Source organism: Dipodomys ordii, unplaced genomic scaffold, assembly GCF_000151885.1.
Source record: "Dipodomys ordii isolate 6190 unplaced genomic scaffold, Dord_2.0 Scaffold10, whole genome shotgun sequence".
NCBI classification, from domain to species: domain Eukaryota; kingdom Metazoa; phylum Chordata; class Mammalia; order Rodentia; family Heteromyidae; genus Dipodomys; species Dipodomys ordii.
The window spans coordinates 23,820,647-23,838,222 of NW_012267226.1; the positions used below are offsets into that span (position 1 = coordinate 23,820,647).

The 17,576-nt window shown below is 41.1% G+C and overlaps 1 protein-coding gene across 1 annotated transcript; it reads right to left on the minus strand.

Moving 5' to 3' along the window:
- Positions 1-2,558: 2,558 nt before the first annotated feature.
- Birc2 (baculoviral IAP repeat containing 2) lies at positions 2,559-16,072 on the minus strand. The gene is made up of 8 exons (XM_013009669.1): positions 15,076-16,072; positions 14,887-14,986; positions 10,834-10,912; positions 9,971-10,019; positions 6,840-7,082; positions 4,028-4,282; positions 3,551-3,592; positions 2,559-3,163 (listed from the first exon to the last, which is right to left on the minus strand). Exons 1-8 carry the CDS (start codon positions 15,959-15,961, stop codon positions 2,970-2,972), a joined length of 1,848 nt encoding a protein of 615 aa, XP_012865123.1. The 5' UTR covers positions 15,962-16,072; the 3' UTR covers positions 2,559-2,969.
- Between the last annotated feature and the right edge of the window lie 1,504 nt (positions 16,073-17,576).

Consider the following 17,576-nt stretch of genomic DNA (forward strand, 5'->3'; position numbering starts at 1 on the left):
CCGGAAGTGGCGCTGTGGCTCAAGTGGTAGAGCGCTAGCCTTGAGCTGAAGAGCTGAGGGACAGCGCCCAGGCCCAGAGTTCAGGCCCTACGACCAGACCCCCCCCAAAAAAAAATTTCTATTGAAAGCTCTAGGAGATTCGTCCATATGGTAGTTATGTATTTGCTTAATTTATTTGTATGTGGAACACATCAACCTGTTCACCTACTACCTGAGGGGTTTCCAGCAGATAATGCCACTGTAAAGTCTTGTATATAGTCCTTGGGGCAAACTTACGTGTGTACACCCAGGACTAGCCTTTCTGGTCTCAGGCTCTGGTAGGTGCACACCACTTCCACTGATGGTATTTTCTTGCATTTTGTAGTTCTGATGCTTCAGCATGGTGTATTATAACAGCGTGTGATGTAGGAAGTGTTCACCTCACACCCACTAGGATCCCAAAATCCCTTCTGCAGGTATGTCCCTCAGTGACCTCACTTCATTCAACAAGGCCCACCTCCTCCAGGTCCACTGCCACTCTCTGATAGCACCACAGGCCGACAACCAAGCCTTCAACACATGGGCCTTCAGAGGGTACTCCACAGGCAAACTCTAGCATATTAAAACTAAAAAATTAGATCAATGGAACTCATTTAAACTTAGATGGTTATAACTAGCAGTATCATGGCTTATCCCTACATTCCAAGCTACCTCAGAGGCTGAGTCAGGGTAATAATCAGTTTGAATTCAGCCTGGGTAGCTTACATAGACTCTGTCTCAAAATACAGCCAAAAAGGAATTGGGGATGTTAACTCAATGATAGCATGTGAGAAACCCTGGGTTCAATCCTCAGTACCACTATATTTATACATATAGACAGGCACATCGATACATTTTAATACACGTATTAATACATCTTAATAGCCTTCCATAACCAAGTCCAGAGACTGTTAAAAGCAAAAGAAATTCATCTGTCACAGCTACAGTGGCTAGAAGTCTGAGATCAAGGTGTTGGGAGTCCTCTCCCCAGGACAGTTTTCCTTTTGGGAATGTTTATATCCAAATCTCAAGACATTGGTCATACGTACTGAATTAAGAGTTCACCAACATCTCATCTTACCTTTTAAAAACATCGTATTTCCAAATATAGTCACATTCTGAGTTACTAAGGATTAGGACTTCAAAATAAGAATTTCCAGGAAGGATAAAAGTCTAGCCATCTGTTTTGTACTTCATGTGGCACCATGCTTGGCACATGGGTCCTTGATAAGAGTACCTCCTGTTAAGCAAAAAAGCAAAATAAAAAAGCAAAGTATCTAATATTTAAGACTTCGTAGCCAGGCACTGGTGGCTCTTGCCTATAATCCTAGCTACTCAGAAAGCTGTGATCTGAGGATCACCGTGGTTCAAGGCCAGCCCAGGTAGGAAAGTCCATGAGACTATCTGATCTCCTATTAACCACCAGAAAATGAAAAGTGGTGCTGTGGCTCAAAATGGTAAGAGCGCTAGCCTTGAACAAAAAGACCTCAGGGATAGCATCCAAGCCTTGAGTTGAAGCCCACAACCAAAAAAAACCCAAAAAAACAAAAAACATTTCATATTAACCAGGGGACCAGTTCTTTTGTTTTTGGCTTTACAGTGCTGGGGACTGAACTCAGGACCTGGCACGTGATAGGCAAGCACCCTATCGCTGAACCACACTATATCCTCATCTCAGGATTAGTTCTATGATTTAGACATGCTGGATGTTGTATGACTAAAAGGCTTTTGACTCCTTGGGAAAGCTGATCATCTTTTATGAATCCTAACAAGTTCGGGATGAAAGAAGAGTCTGTATTTTCTGCCCATTAATTTAAGAGGTGGAAAATTCCCTCAGTCCACACTCTCCATAATGGCAGGGAGAGATTTTTCTCTTGCTGATAGGCCTGGATTCCAGAACATCATGGGTCAGAACGTCAGAATGGAAAAGGTCCAGAAGGGACTACAGAACGCATGTCATCCATCCATCCATCCCAGTAATTTTCAAAGATCTAAAGAGTTATCTTGTGGCCCGAGAATAATGGAGAATTTTTTGTATTAAATCTCCTTACCCAGCTAAAGCTAGATCTAGGAAAGGTAAAAAATTACTCCTCTCTAAACGGAGGCACTGACACTGCCTGTGTACTACCACCTTATTCCACCACTAACAACAACAACAAACATTTATACTATTTTTTTTGAAAAATCCTAATACAGATTTATCTAACTTCACTTATTAAAGATTTTCGTGGTACTAATTGTCCTCATCCAATATTAAATTTACATGAAAAGAGACAACCACAGATTATTATTAAAGGAATTCTCATGATTCACAGCATTTTTTTTTCTTTCTGCTTATGTGATGCTGAGGAATCGAACCCAGGGCCTCATGCATGCAAAGCAAGAGCTCTACCACTGAGCCACCTTCCCAGCCCCTGATTCACAGCATTTTATAAAGAACTTCTTAATTTGTTTCATTATGGTAATTACTTTACCTAGTGGCAACTGGGTGCAATGAAGACATGAAAACTAATTTTGAAATCAGGCAGAAAGTACATTTCAATGATGTAAACCGTTTTAAGCATTTTATTAAAATGTTTCTCACAAACTATGAGAGACCTTATTTACCAGTAACAGAAAAATCCTATTTTCCATAATAAACACCAAAGAGAATTTGGTATAACGCATGGCCGCCAGTTGTCAGAGCTCATGGAGAACATCCAGTCCAGGCAGTCCAGGCACCTACTAGTCACTGCTACTCCATCAATACTTCCTACGCTCACACACATTACAAACTTGGCGCATCAAATATCAATTGTCCCTTGCAACTACACAAACAGATGCAGTACGCAATGCTGACTTTATCAAACAAGATTATGAAAGCAGCAGAGCAAAATGGCTAATCTGAAGAATCAGGAATTCGCTGTTTCAGATGGCTTCCAAAGCCAACACGATATGAAGGCTACTTTTCTTTACGAGAGAAAAGTCCGAACGGTGCCCTTGATTAGGCCCCTGCAGATAGGGCACTTTCTCAAGGAAGGAGCACACTCCTGGCACACCACCAGATGCCCACAAGGGATGAAGACAACAGAGACTTCTCTGTCCATACACACTTTACAGGTTCGTTCTTCCTGCAGTCTCCTCAGTTGCTCTTCCAGTGACAGACCTAATAAAAAAGAACCGTAGAATTCAGTAATTCAGAATCCAGAATTCAATTCATTTAGACAAGTTCAATTTTTACTCATTGAAAACAACAACAAATATAACATTTTATGTTGTTTTTAAGACTCAATTCTAGCTGGGGACTGATGGTTCACACCTGTAATCCTAGCTACTAAGGTGGCTGAGATCTGAGGATCAAGGTTCAAAGCCAGCCCAGGCAGGAAAAGTCCACGACACTCTAATCTCCAATTAACCACCAGAAAACGGAAGTGGCGCTGTGGCTCAGGTGGTAGAGCACTAGCCTTGAGCTGAAGAGCTGAAGGATAGCTCCCAGGCCTAGAGTTCAAGCCCCATGACTGACAAAAAAAAAAAAGACTCAATTCTACTTTACCTGAAACATCTTCTGTGGGAATGTACTTCATATTCTTTTCCACTAAATGGAGAGAACACACAGAAAGCATCACTGTTTCACCTACTACCTACTGGATGGCGGGGACCCCACCCCAGCTATGCATCACATTTAGGCTTAGACAATTAAAGACGCCAGTATTTTAAAATAAGTGTAATTGTAGTTTGTTAACTGGATTTATTTTGCTAATAAAGAGATGACAAGGGCTGGGAAGGTGGCTCAGTGTTAGAGCGCTTGCCTTGCATGCATGAGGCCCTGGGTTCAATTCCTCAGCGTCACATAAGCAAAAAGAAAAAAGCCGGTGTGGCTCAAGTGGTAGAGCGCTAGCTTTGAGCTGAAGAGCTGAAGAGCTGAGGGACAGAGCCCAGGCCCAGAGTTCAGGCCCCACGACCGGACCCAAAAAAAAAAAAAAGAGATGACCATAATCTTAAGGATTTTAAAATAATTTTCTTAACTCACCAAATAAGTTCTCATATAATGCAGAGTCAATTTCTTGTAGACAGTTTTTGAAGATGTTGGCTGCAGCATTTCCTTTAACTAAAATGGTATCGATCAGTTCTCTTGCTTGTAAAGGTATCTGTGTTTTTTGTTTAATAATATCATGTTCCTGTTTATTAATTACTTTAGCCTTTAAAAGATTATCCAGGATAGGAAGGACACACGTCAATTGTTGAAACAGAGCCATTCTATTCTTCCGAATCAATGACAAGTCATCTTCATTTAAAGAAAAAAAAAAAAGGCATTAAATTTTAAACACCTTCAACCATACACACATCATGAACTAACTAACCCCATAAACAACTGAATCAGTAAATATAGTTTGGCAACGAAAAGGTTATTGTCTACACTTCAGTATCTGTCATTTGGGAAATTTCCTGATTAAACCAAGACACAATTTAGAATATACCCAGGGTCTCTGTTTGTATAATTTTTATATTTAACATACTAACACCTCTAATGACCCTGCTTCTCTTTTATTCTGTGGAAAATAAACAGAAAGCTTCAGAGGATAGTATTTTTCCCCTGTGCATTCCATCTACATGGAATTAAAAATACTGACTTCTGGTTGCATCACTTTACTTTGTGTAAGTACCTTCAGATAAACTGTCTCATTTGCAGATAGGAAACACCGAGAAGAGAATGAGCTGCAAAACCCCGTGTCACAGGCTTAGGGTTCTCTCAATACCCACTCAAGTGTCTCATACTCCCATGCACGTCTACTGCAGCTTAGTAGCCAAGTACCTAGTGTCTTCTCATTCATCTCAGACTTCTACCCAGTAGTGATACCTTCCTCAAAAAACTGAATTATCTAAGACACAAAGTACTTAACACAATGTCTGACACATTATCATTTTATAACTCTAGATTTGTGACAATTTTTTTTGGGGGGGGGGTCGGTCATGGGGCTTGAACTCTGGGCCTGGGCACTGTCCCTGTGCTCTTCAGCTCAAGGCGAGCACTCTACCGCTTGAGCCACAGCTCCACTTCCAGTTTTCTAATGGTTTATTGAAGAGTCTCACAGACTTTTCTGCCCAGGCTGGCTTTGAATCATGATCCTCAGATCTCGCCTCCTAAATAGCTAGGATTACAGGCATGAGCCACCGGCGCCCAGCGGTGTGACAATTTTTTTAAACTATGTATAAATCAAGCTTGATCTTACTTAAAAAGCAAATTCTTGTAAGGTGCCAGTGGCTTAAGTCTAAAATTCTAGCTACTCAAGAGACTGGGATCTGAGGATCATGGTACAAAGCCAGCCTAGCCAAACAAATCCCCAAGAGTCCTACCTCTAATTAACCAACAAAAAGCCTGAAGTGGATGTGTGGACTCAAGTGGCAGAGTTCCAGTTGTGAGCTTTTTAAAGCTTAGCAAAAGCTCAAGGCCCTGAGTTTAAGCCCCAGTATTGGAATCCCCACAAAAGTAAATGTTTTATATTAATTCACACACAAAAAAACTCCAGTTAATTTACTATACTTATCAAGTCTATGAATTCCCAAGGTATTTTCCACGTAACTCCTTCAGATGCTTACTGCAGATTTTTCAAAAGAAAATCTATACTGTTGCAAGGCATAAATCTACTGAGTAACACATTAGAAAACAGAAGCCCAATTTCCTTCCCCCTCTACATCCTATGGAAGGGGACTTTTTTTTTTTTTTTTTTGGTCAGTCGTGGGGCTTGAACTCTGGGCTTGGGCGCTGAGCCTGCGCTCTTCAGCTCAAGGCAACCGCTCTACTGCTTCAGCCAGAGCACTACTTCTGGTTTTCTAGTGCTTTATTGGAGATGAGAGTCTCACGGACTTTCCTGCCCAGGCTGGCTTTGAACTGTGATCCTCAGGTCTCAGCTTCCTGAGTAGCTAGGATTACAGGCGTGAGCCACCGGTGCCCAGCTTGGAAGGGGATTTTCTGTCCACAGCACAGCTATCACATTCCCTTCTCTGATGACAAGCTATCATTCTCCTTCATATTCATCTAGATTGCTTGCAAATCTAAGTCTACTCCTTCCCTTTTCTGAGGTCCCCACATCACATCCAAGTCCACTACTATAAAAGTTAATCCAGGTCTAACAGCATTCTTATCCAGGCCTCAGCTAGAGGTGTCAATGGCATTCTTGTAACATCCTGCATGACTCTTATTCCTTACACAGCCCTCCCCAACAACCCAAGTCTCTACAACATAGCAGAGTCACAAACCTAAGGTGACTAGATTACTGATTTCATGTAACTCAATCTGGGTGACTCTCCTACTTAAGACCCTCAATCTTTTCACTCTTCTCAGACCTTTCTTTCATTGTCCCTCCTGCTTCCCTATCAGTCTAATAGTCTGTAAGTGTAGTTCAGTGGAAGAGTGCATGCACATGTGAAGCCCTGTGTTTAATCCACAACCCCCTTCCAAATAAATCTAATAGGAAAAAATGTTTTTGATAAGTGGTATGGCGTTGAGGGATATTCTGTTTACAAAATCTCAGCTTCACAGGACTGGGATTACCATCCCTGTTCCACAGGCTGGCAAGCTGAAATTTAGGTGAATAAAGTGCAAACTTCATGGCTGATGCCAGCCAGAACTGAAACACAAATGCATCTCAATGTAAAAGTCAGTTTCTAAACGTTTTGCTCCATGGGCACACAACACGGTTGCATCAACTATTCCAATCTTTCCTTACAAGCTTAAAAATAGTCTTCCCCACTAGTTACATGTTCCTTGAGAGCAATCACCACAGTTGGCACATCCAAGGAGCTACACTGAAGAAGAACATAGGTCACCAACAGTCCAATACCTGATGCTATCTCTTCTGCTTGTTTTTCCTTCTCTTCTTCTCTTCTTTCATCTTCTGCATTAAGAAGTGCTGAAACAATATCATTAACTGTTTTGTAGTTCTCCCCTGTGGTGAGGATTCTACTCTGAACTGTCTGTCTCACCAGGCTTCGACTAAAGCCCATCTCTAGCGCAGCTTTAACCACCGGCGTGTTCATCATGACTGCATCTTCTGAAGAACTTTCTCCATGTCCAAAACGAACAACTATTTGAAAAGACATTTTGAGTATTAAGTTCCGTAATCAGAAAACTATGGGAAGAACAAGGACCATGACTAGCCACTCCTCTCACACCCCATCAAGGAGACGAGCTGTGCATCAGTTATCTACAACGCCAAAACAAGCTGAACTGAGTAATGTTTAAATGGAGCATAGCTAATATGCAACATTTTAAAAAATTACTCCCAGATTATATCCCAGTTAATACTCTAGGAATACGTATCTCTTTAAAAATATCCCCAAATGATTCTGATAAACATTCCTTTTTAGAAATCAATACACTTCACAAATCTAGAAGTGAAAAATGACCTCCAGCCAGGAAAAAAGGTGAAGTAAAAGGTTCATTATAGACATGGGACTGACATGCATGAGGCCCTAGACTCCCTCCCCTAGCCTTACACACCTATGTCCTTGTGCTCAGATGAGCATACCTTCACCACAAAATAGAAAATGGGCTGAGACAAGGGCAAGACTCAGTGCTGAAATGCTTCTCTAGCTTTTCAACGCCATGGATTTGATCGACAGCATTGCAAGAGGAGGGGTAGGGGCCAGGGAGACAGAAGCTGGGGGGCTCAACGGTAGAAAACAGGAGTGTTAGAGGTTCGAGGCCCTGGATTCTCTCCCTAGTGTACACACTTGCACTATTTGTGTACATGCACACATGAGCATACACACAAACTAGACTGAGAGCTGAGGGTATAAACAGTGGTCGAATGCTTGCCTAGGACTTATCAGGACCTGGGTTGGATCCCCTAAACTGGAAAAAGATGGCTGAGATCAAATAACATGAAGATGAGAAACATAATAAAACAGCAGCTAGAGAAGGAAATTGTTGACCAACAAAGAAATAGGGGGAGAAAAAAGTGTGGTGTCAGGGAAGCCAACCAACCAGAGAGGGCATGGCGGTGAGAGGCTGAAATCCCAGCACTGGAGAGGCTGAGGCTGGAGGACCACATTCAAGGCCAGCCAGAGCTACACAATGAGACTGTCCCCAAAACATTCCACATATCCACCAATGCTAAGAGGTCAAGTAACAAGCTAGCAATTTTTTAGTGAACATGACACAAGATGTTGCTAAAGCAAAATTTTAAAATCCACAGTAAGGGCTAGGAATGTGGTTTAGTAGTAGGATGCTTGCCTAGCATGCATGAAGCTCTGGGTTCAATTCCTCACATAAACAGAAAAAGCTGGAAATGGCGCTGTGGCTCAAGTGGTGGAGCACTAGACTTGAGCCAAAGCAGCTCAGAAACAGTGCACAGGCTCTGAGTTCAAGCCCCAGGACTGCCCCCTCCCCCTCAAAAAAAATCCAGTGAGGGACCAAACCTAGAATCCAGAGAATGAGGTCAGGCATGATGGGGCCTATCTGTAAACATGGGCCAGATGGTCACAAGTTCCAAGCCAGCTACATAGCTATTTCATGTCTCTAAAAGAAAAAGTAAAAAAGAAAAGACAGGAGAGTACATGGATGTATGATGTAGACTGGTGGTTTTGCTAACGAGAAGGAAAAACTTTCCTTTGGGTTCTTTAGATTGTATGATTTTTCTCAGTGAAGCAAGGAGATGAACTAAGAGCAAGGTGGGAAAGAGATTTTAGAAATGTATGGATAAAAATATGAAGTAAGTCATTTTGAAATTGGCATAGGGAATGAAGGCCTGGAGGCCCCGACACCAGTGGGTGCAGACTGTGAGCTGGGGTAACTGCTGCCCGCTTGACACCAGAGCCGGCTGTGTGTCCTCAGGCACTCCCTGCTTTCCACTACTACCAAACCCTCCTGCCAGTCCTCACAGCCAGTCCTGGGGCTTGACACATCTCTGTCCCCTTTCTCTGTTCCAGTTGCACATGTGCCAGTATCTCTCTTAATAGACCAAGAACTTAACACCTCTTTCAAGCTGTAACTAGTACATAAAACAATTATCTACACTGATATGGACATAATATATGTATATTGCATACATGTAATTATTGACAGATGTGGATAAAATTAAGTTCCAATCCAAAGATACTAAGTTTTGCTCAACCTTTAGTGATGTGTTTTACCTGAGCCTTTTCTAAACCAGGCTAGCTTGCTTAGAGGTGTCCTTCCCCTCCCCCACAGCTCATCCCCTCCTCCCCCTCTCACCCTACCCCGCCAGGCCACCTACACCTCTTATGTAGCACTACTTGGAGGTATCTGTGGTTCCGGCTTTTGCTTGTGTCTTGACTTTTCAACTGAGAAAAGCTGGCACTTGAAACACTGGCAAACTCACTAGAATCTTTCAGAATACCATGAATTTTTGTAGATAACTTTCTCGATGCTTTTCCTAGGTCTTTCTTCTCAGCAACACTTTTTTTTTTTTTTGGTTAGTTGTGGGCCTTGAACTCTGGGCCTGAGCGCTGTCCCTCAGCTCTTCAGCTCAAGGCTAGTGCTCTACCACTTGAGCTACAGCGCCACTTCCGGTTTTCTGGTGGTTTCCTGGAGATAGGAGTCTCACAGTCTCTCCTGCCCTGGCTGGCTTTGAAGCGGATCCTCAGATCTCAGCCTCCTGAGTAGCTAGGATGACAGGCGTGAGCCACCGGCGCCCGTTTTTTAAATTCTTTGTGTGTGTGTGTGTGTGCTGGCACTAGGGCTTGAACTCAGGGCATGGGCACTGTCCAATTTGAGCCACAGCTCCGTATTTCTAGCTTTTTGGTACTTAATTGTAGATAGGAGTCTCATGGAGATTCTTATTAGCCTAGGCTGACTTTTAACTGCAACCTTAGATCTCGGCCTCCAGAGTAGTTAGGATTACAAGTGTGAGCCACCAGTGCCCAGTCTCCTTCCTTTGCGTTTATATACTTTTATAATGAACATTCTCATGACACTTCCCATTCTGTATTGGAATATTCTCATACATACTTGGTGTATCAGCATTTTCTTCTCCAGCAGTGTCTGAAGTTGACAACAACTATAAATAATACAATAAAAGTTAACAGATAAAATCAGAAATTTCAAACAGTATAAAGAGTAAGCTTAAGTAAATGTACATATATTTTTTTTCTTTTGAGATAAGATCTTGCTATGTATCCCAGACCAGCTGGAACTCTCAATGTAGTCCAAGTTGACCTCAAAATTTTAACTTTCAGCCTCTGCCTGCCAAGTAAGTGTGGGGTTTACAGTTATGTGTCATCACATCTGGCAAAACTGGTCATTTAAATACATGGCTTTCCTTGTTGTATGTAATGACTACATAACTAGCAATTACTTAAGAGGCAGAGACTGGGAGGACTACAGCTGAAGATCAGCCTGGGAAGAGGAAGTCACCACACTCTCCTCAACCAAGCGCTGGGCCTGGTAGCACACACTTGGTGTCCTAGCTGTCTCTGCCTACTGATTGCGGGTATTACATGAGTCATCATATACCAAAACTGCAAGAAGCATCACTAATATAGATATAAAATATGTATCTAAATTAGTAAGAACATAGAAATAAGTACCACTTGTAATAATACTTCTATAATATCAGAAATCAACATTATTTTTTCCCTTTGTTGATAGTACTATGCTTTGAACTTGAAGGCCTTGTGCTTGCTAAGTAGGTGCTTTACCACTTGAGCCATATCTTCCTTAACTCTTTTTATTTTGCAGACAAGACTTTTAACATTTTTACCAGGCTGGCCTTTAGACCATGAGCCTCAAAATTTTTGCCTCCTGAATAGGTAAGATTAGAGGCATGAGCCACTAAGGTCAGTCTTCAATATTAATTTTTAAAATATATTTACCTGTTCAAGAAGATGAGGATATCTAGCTTGAATCTCATCAACAAACTCCTGACCTTTCATGCATATCAAGAATTCACACCTAAAAGAGGAGAAATACTTTTAAAAATTGTACCATACCAAAATATAACCCGATCATTCAAGAAAATTGGCTTTCATAGCAAAAGCATTTTACCCAACAACCCACTAGTCCAGATGTGACCCTAGCAAAGAACAAGACCTGATCTCAAAATAACAAGTGCAAAAAAAGCTAGATGTGTACCTCAGCAGTAGAGCACCAGCTCAGCAAATGCAAACCTCATTACTACAACCTGCCTCCTACCCCTACAAAAAACATATAGTACAGACTTTCCGTTCTAAGTTCTGAGGATCTAATGTACGATATGATGACATGACTCTACACTGTACACCTGAAAGTTGCTGGTAGTACGTATTATTTTCACCAAAGGAATACAAAGTTTCTATGTGAGATGCTGGGTATTAATCCTGACTCTGGTAAACTTTCAAAACGCATTCTTATATCCAACCATCCCTGCACACTTTCAACAGATCTAATTTTGGCAATTATACCTCAAAAAGCTTATTATAAACAATCATAAAGTTCAAAAGACACACCTGATAAAAGGATGTGTATGCAGAATGTATTAACACTCAGGACCTAATCTGGTGTTTGGCCGTCCTAGAATCTCAGCTCAGAGTCTTATGCTTGATAGGCCGGCACTCTACTACTTTCAGCCTTTTTTGACACTGGCCTCAAACCACAACATTCCCAAATTAACCTCCCAAGTATATTAGATTACAGCTATGAGGCACGATTGCCCAGCAAGACTTCATCTTTTAAAAAGTATAATTTTTTTCAGTTTCTTAATTTTCATAGGTAAAAAATTTAAACTGACACAAACATATATGATTCTTAAAGTCATTAGGGAAATATCATTATATTACATCAGAATGGCTAAAATAAAAAAGACTGACCATGCCAAGTATTAGTAAAGATATATAACTCCAGTACATCTTAAATACTACCAGGTAAAATCAAAATGGTAGTCTCTTCAGAAAACAATTTGGTTTCTTCTTTTGTTTTTTTTCACATTTTTATTAGCATCAATTATTCACAAAAGCTTCCTTTTACATGTCCATATATGCATATAATTACCTCACCTCCATCATTTCCCAAATCCTCTCCCCCTTCCCAAACCAATCTCAGCAAGCTTCACTGTTCCATTTTCACAGGTGTATATAAAGTATTTTGACCATATTCACCCTCCTTTCCCCTCTCCAATCAATTGAGCAGTAATCAACAGGGAGCCATATAACCCATCAATTCCATTCCTAGGCAAAATGAAAACATATCCACCCAGTGTCTACCTATGCTTAAAATAACCCAAATGCCCAAATGTCCATTTAGTAAGTGGGCAAATTGTGATGTAAAATCTAATGAATTACTACTTAGTAATAAAAAAGGTCAAACTACTCATATACAAGCAACACAGATGAATAACAAAAAGCACCATGTTAACTGAAGGAAGTCAGATTCAAGTTGCAAGCTGTGTGATTTGTTCTGTGTACATGACAGGCTGTATGATTTGTTCTGTGTACATGAAAGGCTGTATGATTTATGCTATGCACATGACAAGCTCTATGACTTATTCTACTTATATGACACCCTGGAAATGGCAAAACTACAGGACAGAGTACAGACCTGGGATAGGAAGGACCTGGGGTAGGAGAAGAGAGTGTCTCCCAAAGAGTCTGAGGAAACCTTTTGGGCAATGGAAATGTCCTCTGTTTTAATTGCATCCATGGTTAGGTGACTGTATGCAAGAAAACTTATTAAATCAACTCTTAGACCTCAAAAAACCTTTCCAAAAGAAACTAATGACAAAATCATTCCTTCCCCTTGAACGCAGAATACTGTTAGAGGATAAATCTACTGAACTCATACAGAATTTGGTAAAGAAGATGCAAGCATCCCAAACATCCAAACTTGTCCCCCAGATGACAGCCTGTCGAACTATAAATTTTTATTGCTGACTGGTTCATACTGTACTAGTTACAGACATGAAATGTCTATGGTAAAATGTCTATGCTTTCTAACTGTAAATTTTACTTGACTGGTCCAAATCTATAGTGGATAAAGACACCAGCAACAATGACACTGGCTGCTCCATATTCCCCTATCTCTAACTCACGGGAGCACAGACCATCAGATCCCTAGTATATTTGATGAGTAAGTGAGCTGGGCTAAAATATACTGATAATGACTATCCAATTACGTTTTTAATTTACTGACATAAAAGCTTACTCGCAAATGATACCTGTGGTTTTCAGAGAAGCACTTCTCCCTCAGCTAACCATTTTAAACACAACACAAATTTCAAATATAAAGATTTGTTTTGTTTCATAAAGCACAAAGTATTAGTAATTCAAATGCCAGAATTCTGGAAATTGGTTTTGGTATCATGAATTAAAGTTCAGATTATATGTACATAATTCCATAGAGTCAAGTGAAATTAAGTCATCTACAATTGTGACACTAAAACATGTTTCTTACAAAATTAAGTACATTAAACATGCAACCTTTCAGAGTGAAAAAAGTCAAAATATATCTTGATATAGTGATGACACAAGAGTATAATTTCTTGCCAGTGGCTTATGCCTCTAAGCCTAGCTAGCTATTCAACTAGGCTGAGCTGAGGATCATGGTTCAAACCCAGCCCAGGCAGGAAAATTAGTGAGACTATTACCTCCAATTAACCACAAGAAAACCAGACGTGGCACTCTAGCTCTAAGTAGTAGAGTGTTAGCCTTGAGTGAAAAAGTTCAGGGACAGTACCCAGGCCCTGAGTTCAAGCAATGTACTGATCCCTAATAAAATTGAAATTTGTCATTATTTCACACAAAAATAAGGGTTTTAAATTTCCTGAAAAGGTTCAAGAGATTCTTTAAGCTGTGAAATGCACTTTCACAATGTACAAAACCATATACTGCATGATTCTACTTAAATCTGACTACAGTCAATTTAGAAACAGAAAGTGGAACTGTGGTTGCCAGAGGATGTATGGGGAATAGGAGTTTGTGTGTATTATCTACAGAGTTTTGGTTTGAGAAGATGAAAGGTTCTGGAGATGAATGGTAGTGATGAGAATGTAAATGGACTTACTGCTAACAACAACATACACTTAAAAGTGGTTAAAATAGTCAATTTTATGCTATATTTTATGGCAGTAACTAAAATCAGTTAATCCAGCCCCTTCATTTTACAAATAAAGCCCAATCTCAAAGCTAACTCAATTACAAATTCAGAACTAATTTATAATTCTAACAACGGAGCACCCAAATTCTTGCTAGGCTATAATGAAGATGTTATTAAGTGGCTGGAGATGCAGCTCAGTGTTAAAAGTGCATGCCTAGCATACAAAAAGCCCTAGGGGGACTGGGAGGTGGCTCAGTGGGAGAGCGCTTGCCTTGCATGCCTGAGGCCCTGGGTTCGATTACCTCAGCACAACATAAGCAAAAAGAAAAAAGCCGTAAGTGGTGCTGTGGCTCAAGTGGTAGAGCGCTAGCCTTGAGCTGAAGAGCTGAGGGACAGCGCCCAGGCCCAGAGTTCAGGCCCCACGACTGGACCCCCCCCCCCAAAAAAAAAAACAAACCCTAGGTTCAATTCCAAGTATGGCAAAATAAGCAGGGGAAACATTGGCTAAACAGAAGGCATGCGATAGACCCATCATAAAAAGAAAAAAACTGTACTGGCCTGGACATGGCTTTTCATACCTATAATTCCAGCTCTGAGGAGGCTGAGAAAGGAGGATAAAACTACAAGGTCTACCCAGCTATACATGGAGACTGTTTCCAAAAAACTAGTAAGTCATCATAACCATGTAAGCACAGTTCTACTTTTAGCCTACAGTCTTTTGTAGGAATACTTTTCAAAACCATTAGTCTGCTGGGAGTTGGGAGTGTAGCTCAGTGGCAGTGTATGTCTAACAGGCGCAATGTCTTGAGTTCAAACCTCAGCATTGCCAAAAAGCAAAACAAAATAAAATCTTAAATTACCTTGGAAACCATTTGGCATGTTCTACCCATGGATCATCTCCAGATTCCCAACACCTCAAGCCACCATCACAACAAAAGCATTTGACATCGTCATTGCGATCTAAGGAGAGGAAAAAGGCCAAAAATTGGCTATCTGTATGTCCTAATACGAGACAAACACAGTACAATGTACAACTACTCATTTCTCACCCACGTAGTAGAAGCCAGCACTTGCAAGCCACTCAGGCTGAACTGCAACAGTAGGTGGCCAGTACATAAATGTTCGCATTCGAGCTGCATGTGTCTGCATGCTCAGATTTGAAATACTAAATCTCAGTGTTTCTAGAGAATTTTCCAAAAATGGACAGTGGGGAAAATGCCTCCGATGTTCTGACATAGCATCATCCTTCGGTTCCCAGTTACTCAGCTTTCCACCACAGGCAAAACAGGCTACCCTGTCTCCAGGTCCTATATAGTAGAAGCCAGCTCTTGCCAATTCTAATGGTGACAAAAAGCTCAAGGGCCACCCATTGTAAGTAAGAACTCTAGCTTCCTCAGTGCTCATTGCATAACTGTAGAGGTTTGTCCTCAGTGGAGAGAGGTCTTCCACTGCTCTAGAGTGAAGAGGGTTTGGCGGAAGGCTAGAGTAAGAACCGCTGAATAAGCTGCTGTGTTCCAGAGGAGGGGACAAGGAATGTGCAGAGGCACTTCTCACTGGAGAGGTGTTCTTAGAGGTGGACTGCAGAGTAGCTGAAGTTAGGCTCTGAGCAAAGCTGCAGCTGGGGTACAGCTGTTTGTGCTTTCCCGCAGGGCTGTCGCCTCGCTTCCAGTTGTCCAGCATCAGGCCACAGCAGAAGCACTTGACCTTGTCCTTCACCCCAGTGTAATAGAAGCCAGCCCGGGCAAGACTCCTTTCTGAGACAGGAACCCCGGTGGGGAAAGTCGAGTATGTGGACATGCGGTACAGTTCACAGGAAAAGTCATACTTCATTTTCTGTTTGTCTTCTGTCCAATTTGACAAGAAGGTTCTATCTTCCATTATACACCTAGTTGATATATGGGACCTTAAGCAACTTTGGGAGGTAGTTTTGTGCATGAATAGGTAACAATACTTTTAGATACCTAAATACTTCTACGTCCAGTTTCTTATCACTTCCCACTAAAGTGGATTCTAATCACTAAAGAGAATGATAAACTCCTATTTATATATAATTCCTATTTAGTTGAGTCTCTCTTAAGTGGCCAAGATACTAGTTAGTATCTATGGGATTATATTAAGTCTTTTACTCATAAGCTGATCAAATACACCTAAAGAACCGAAGTTTATGATTTTCTGAAAGCATTAAATTTCTTTCAAAAAAGTTCATTCTCAAAATTTTAAAAAACTATTAAACATCTACAATATGCCTTTAATTTTCTTTTGATGACAAGCAATGAAGCCTGTGTATGGAGCCAAGTACTGATCATGCCACAAGTTAGCATGCAGGCTTCTGACCCTGATAAGCCCTTTAGCAGGACATCCAAAACATCCTCATTTTTTTCTAACACAAGTAATTAGTCTCCTACAGTTAACATTACCTAAAATTTCATATAGTTAACCATTACAATACTAAAAGTGGGTCAAATTAGTTCCAGTCAACTTTTGGAGAAGGCAGTATCTGAAGCTTTATTGAGTCTAAGCCTGGTATAGTATATGTGACAAATGAATTTTGCTGAAAGCTCACAAATTTACTCTTCTTAGTTAAATATTGTATACTTCCACTTCTAACCCTACCACTTTATTATACCTGGCCAATGGACAGCATTTTCCCCATAAACTTGTTATCCATAAAATTTCACAACATACACTTTATACTACATGAAAAAAATTAACCTGCTCTTCATGTAAGGGCCATTTTGTTATGAGTTATGTATAAGTAAGGATGAATCAATTTATCTAGAGTTAGCTTTTGTTATTGTAAATGCCTAACAAAATATTAAAGGAACTGATTATGTCGAATCGAGCCTTCTTTCTGAAAATGCTCCAAAACACTTCAAATATAATTCATACACAAAATTACACTCCACAGAATTCCCACCACATCCCTTTATAAAGTTTTAAGGTTTCCACAATGGAGTTTATCTCTGCAGGGGGTTAAAAAAGAAAGGAAAGATTCTCCAGGTCTGTAAATCTGAAAAGGAAAAAAAAAAGGTAGTTTAGAAAAGTGTGCTGATGTGTCAAATACAACTTACAGACTCTTCAACTTCTTCTTCAGTAAAGTCTAAGAATGATTTACTCTTTTGATAATAGAGTTTAATTCCAGCCATTGATCACCCTTTAGTTTCTGGTTGGGAAAACTGCTGAACACACGCGATACCGCGCAGCACAGCAAAAACTGTCTTACAATGTGCCACTTAAAAAAAAAAAAAAAGGAATTACCCCAGGGCCCTTCCCTTTCCGAGGTAAAGACCGCTCCAGCGCTTGGCTGAGCTCTAGGGGACCAGGGCGAGGGCGACCCACTGGGTCCACCGCAAGGGGAAGACACCAGAGTTCCTTCTGAACAGCCAGCCGCTCGGGGGCCGGTGCCTTTAACCAGAGGAGCCATTAACCACGTAAACCCATAAAGCCTTCCTCGGCGATTCCAAAGCAAACCAGGCCTGGCGGGGCCTGGCGGGGCCTGGGCAGCAGCAGCCTCCGCCCGGAGCCTCCGCGCCCCCACGCCCAGGCCCGC

What these genes read in the sequence shown, in the direction of transcription:
- Birc2 (XM_013009669.1), bottom strand. Translation starts at nt 15,961, where the DNA reads ATGCACAAAACTACCTCCCAAAGTTGCTTAAGGTCCCATATATCAACT. An exon ending in TGCTGGCTTCTACTACGTGG is followed by an intron (nt 14,987 to 15,075) that starts GTGAGAAATGAG and finishes TCCTCTCCTTAG; the next exon opens with ATCGCAATGACGATGTCAAA. An exon ending in AGAAAATGCTGATACACCAA is followed by an intron (nt 7,083 to 9,970) that starts GTATGTATGAGA and finishes CTTTTCAAATAG; the next exon opens with TTGTTCGTTTTGGACATGGA.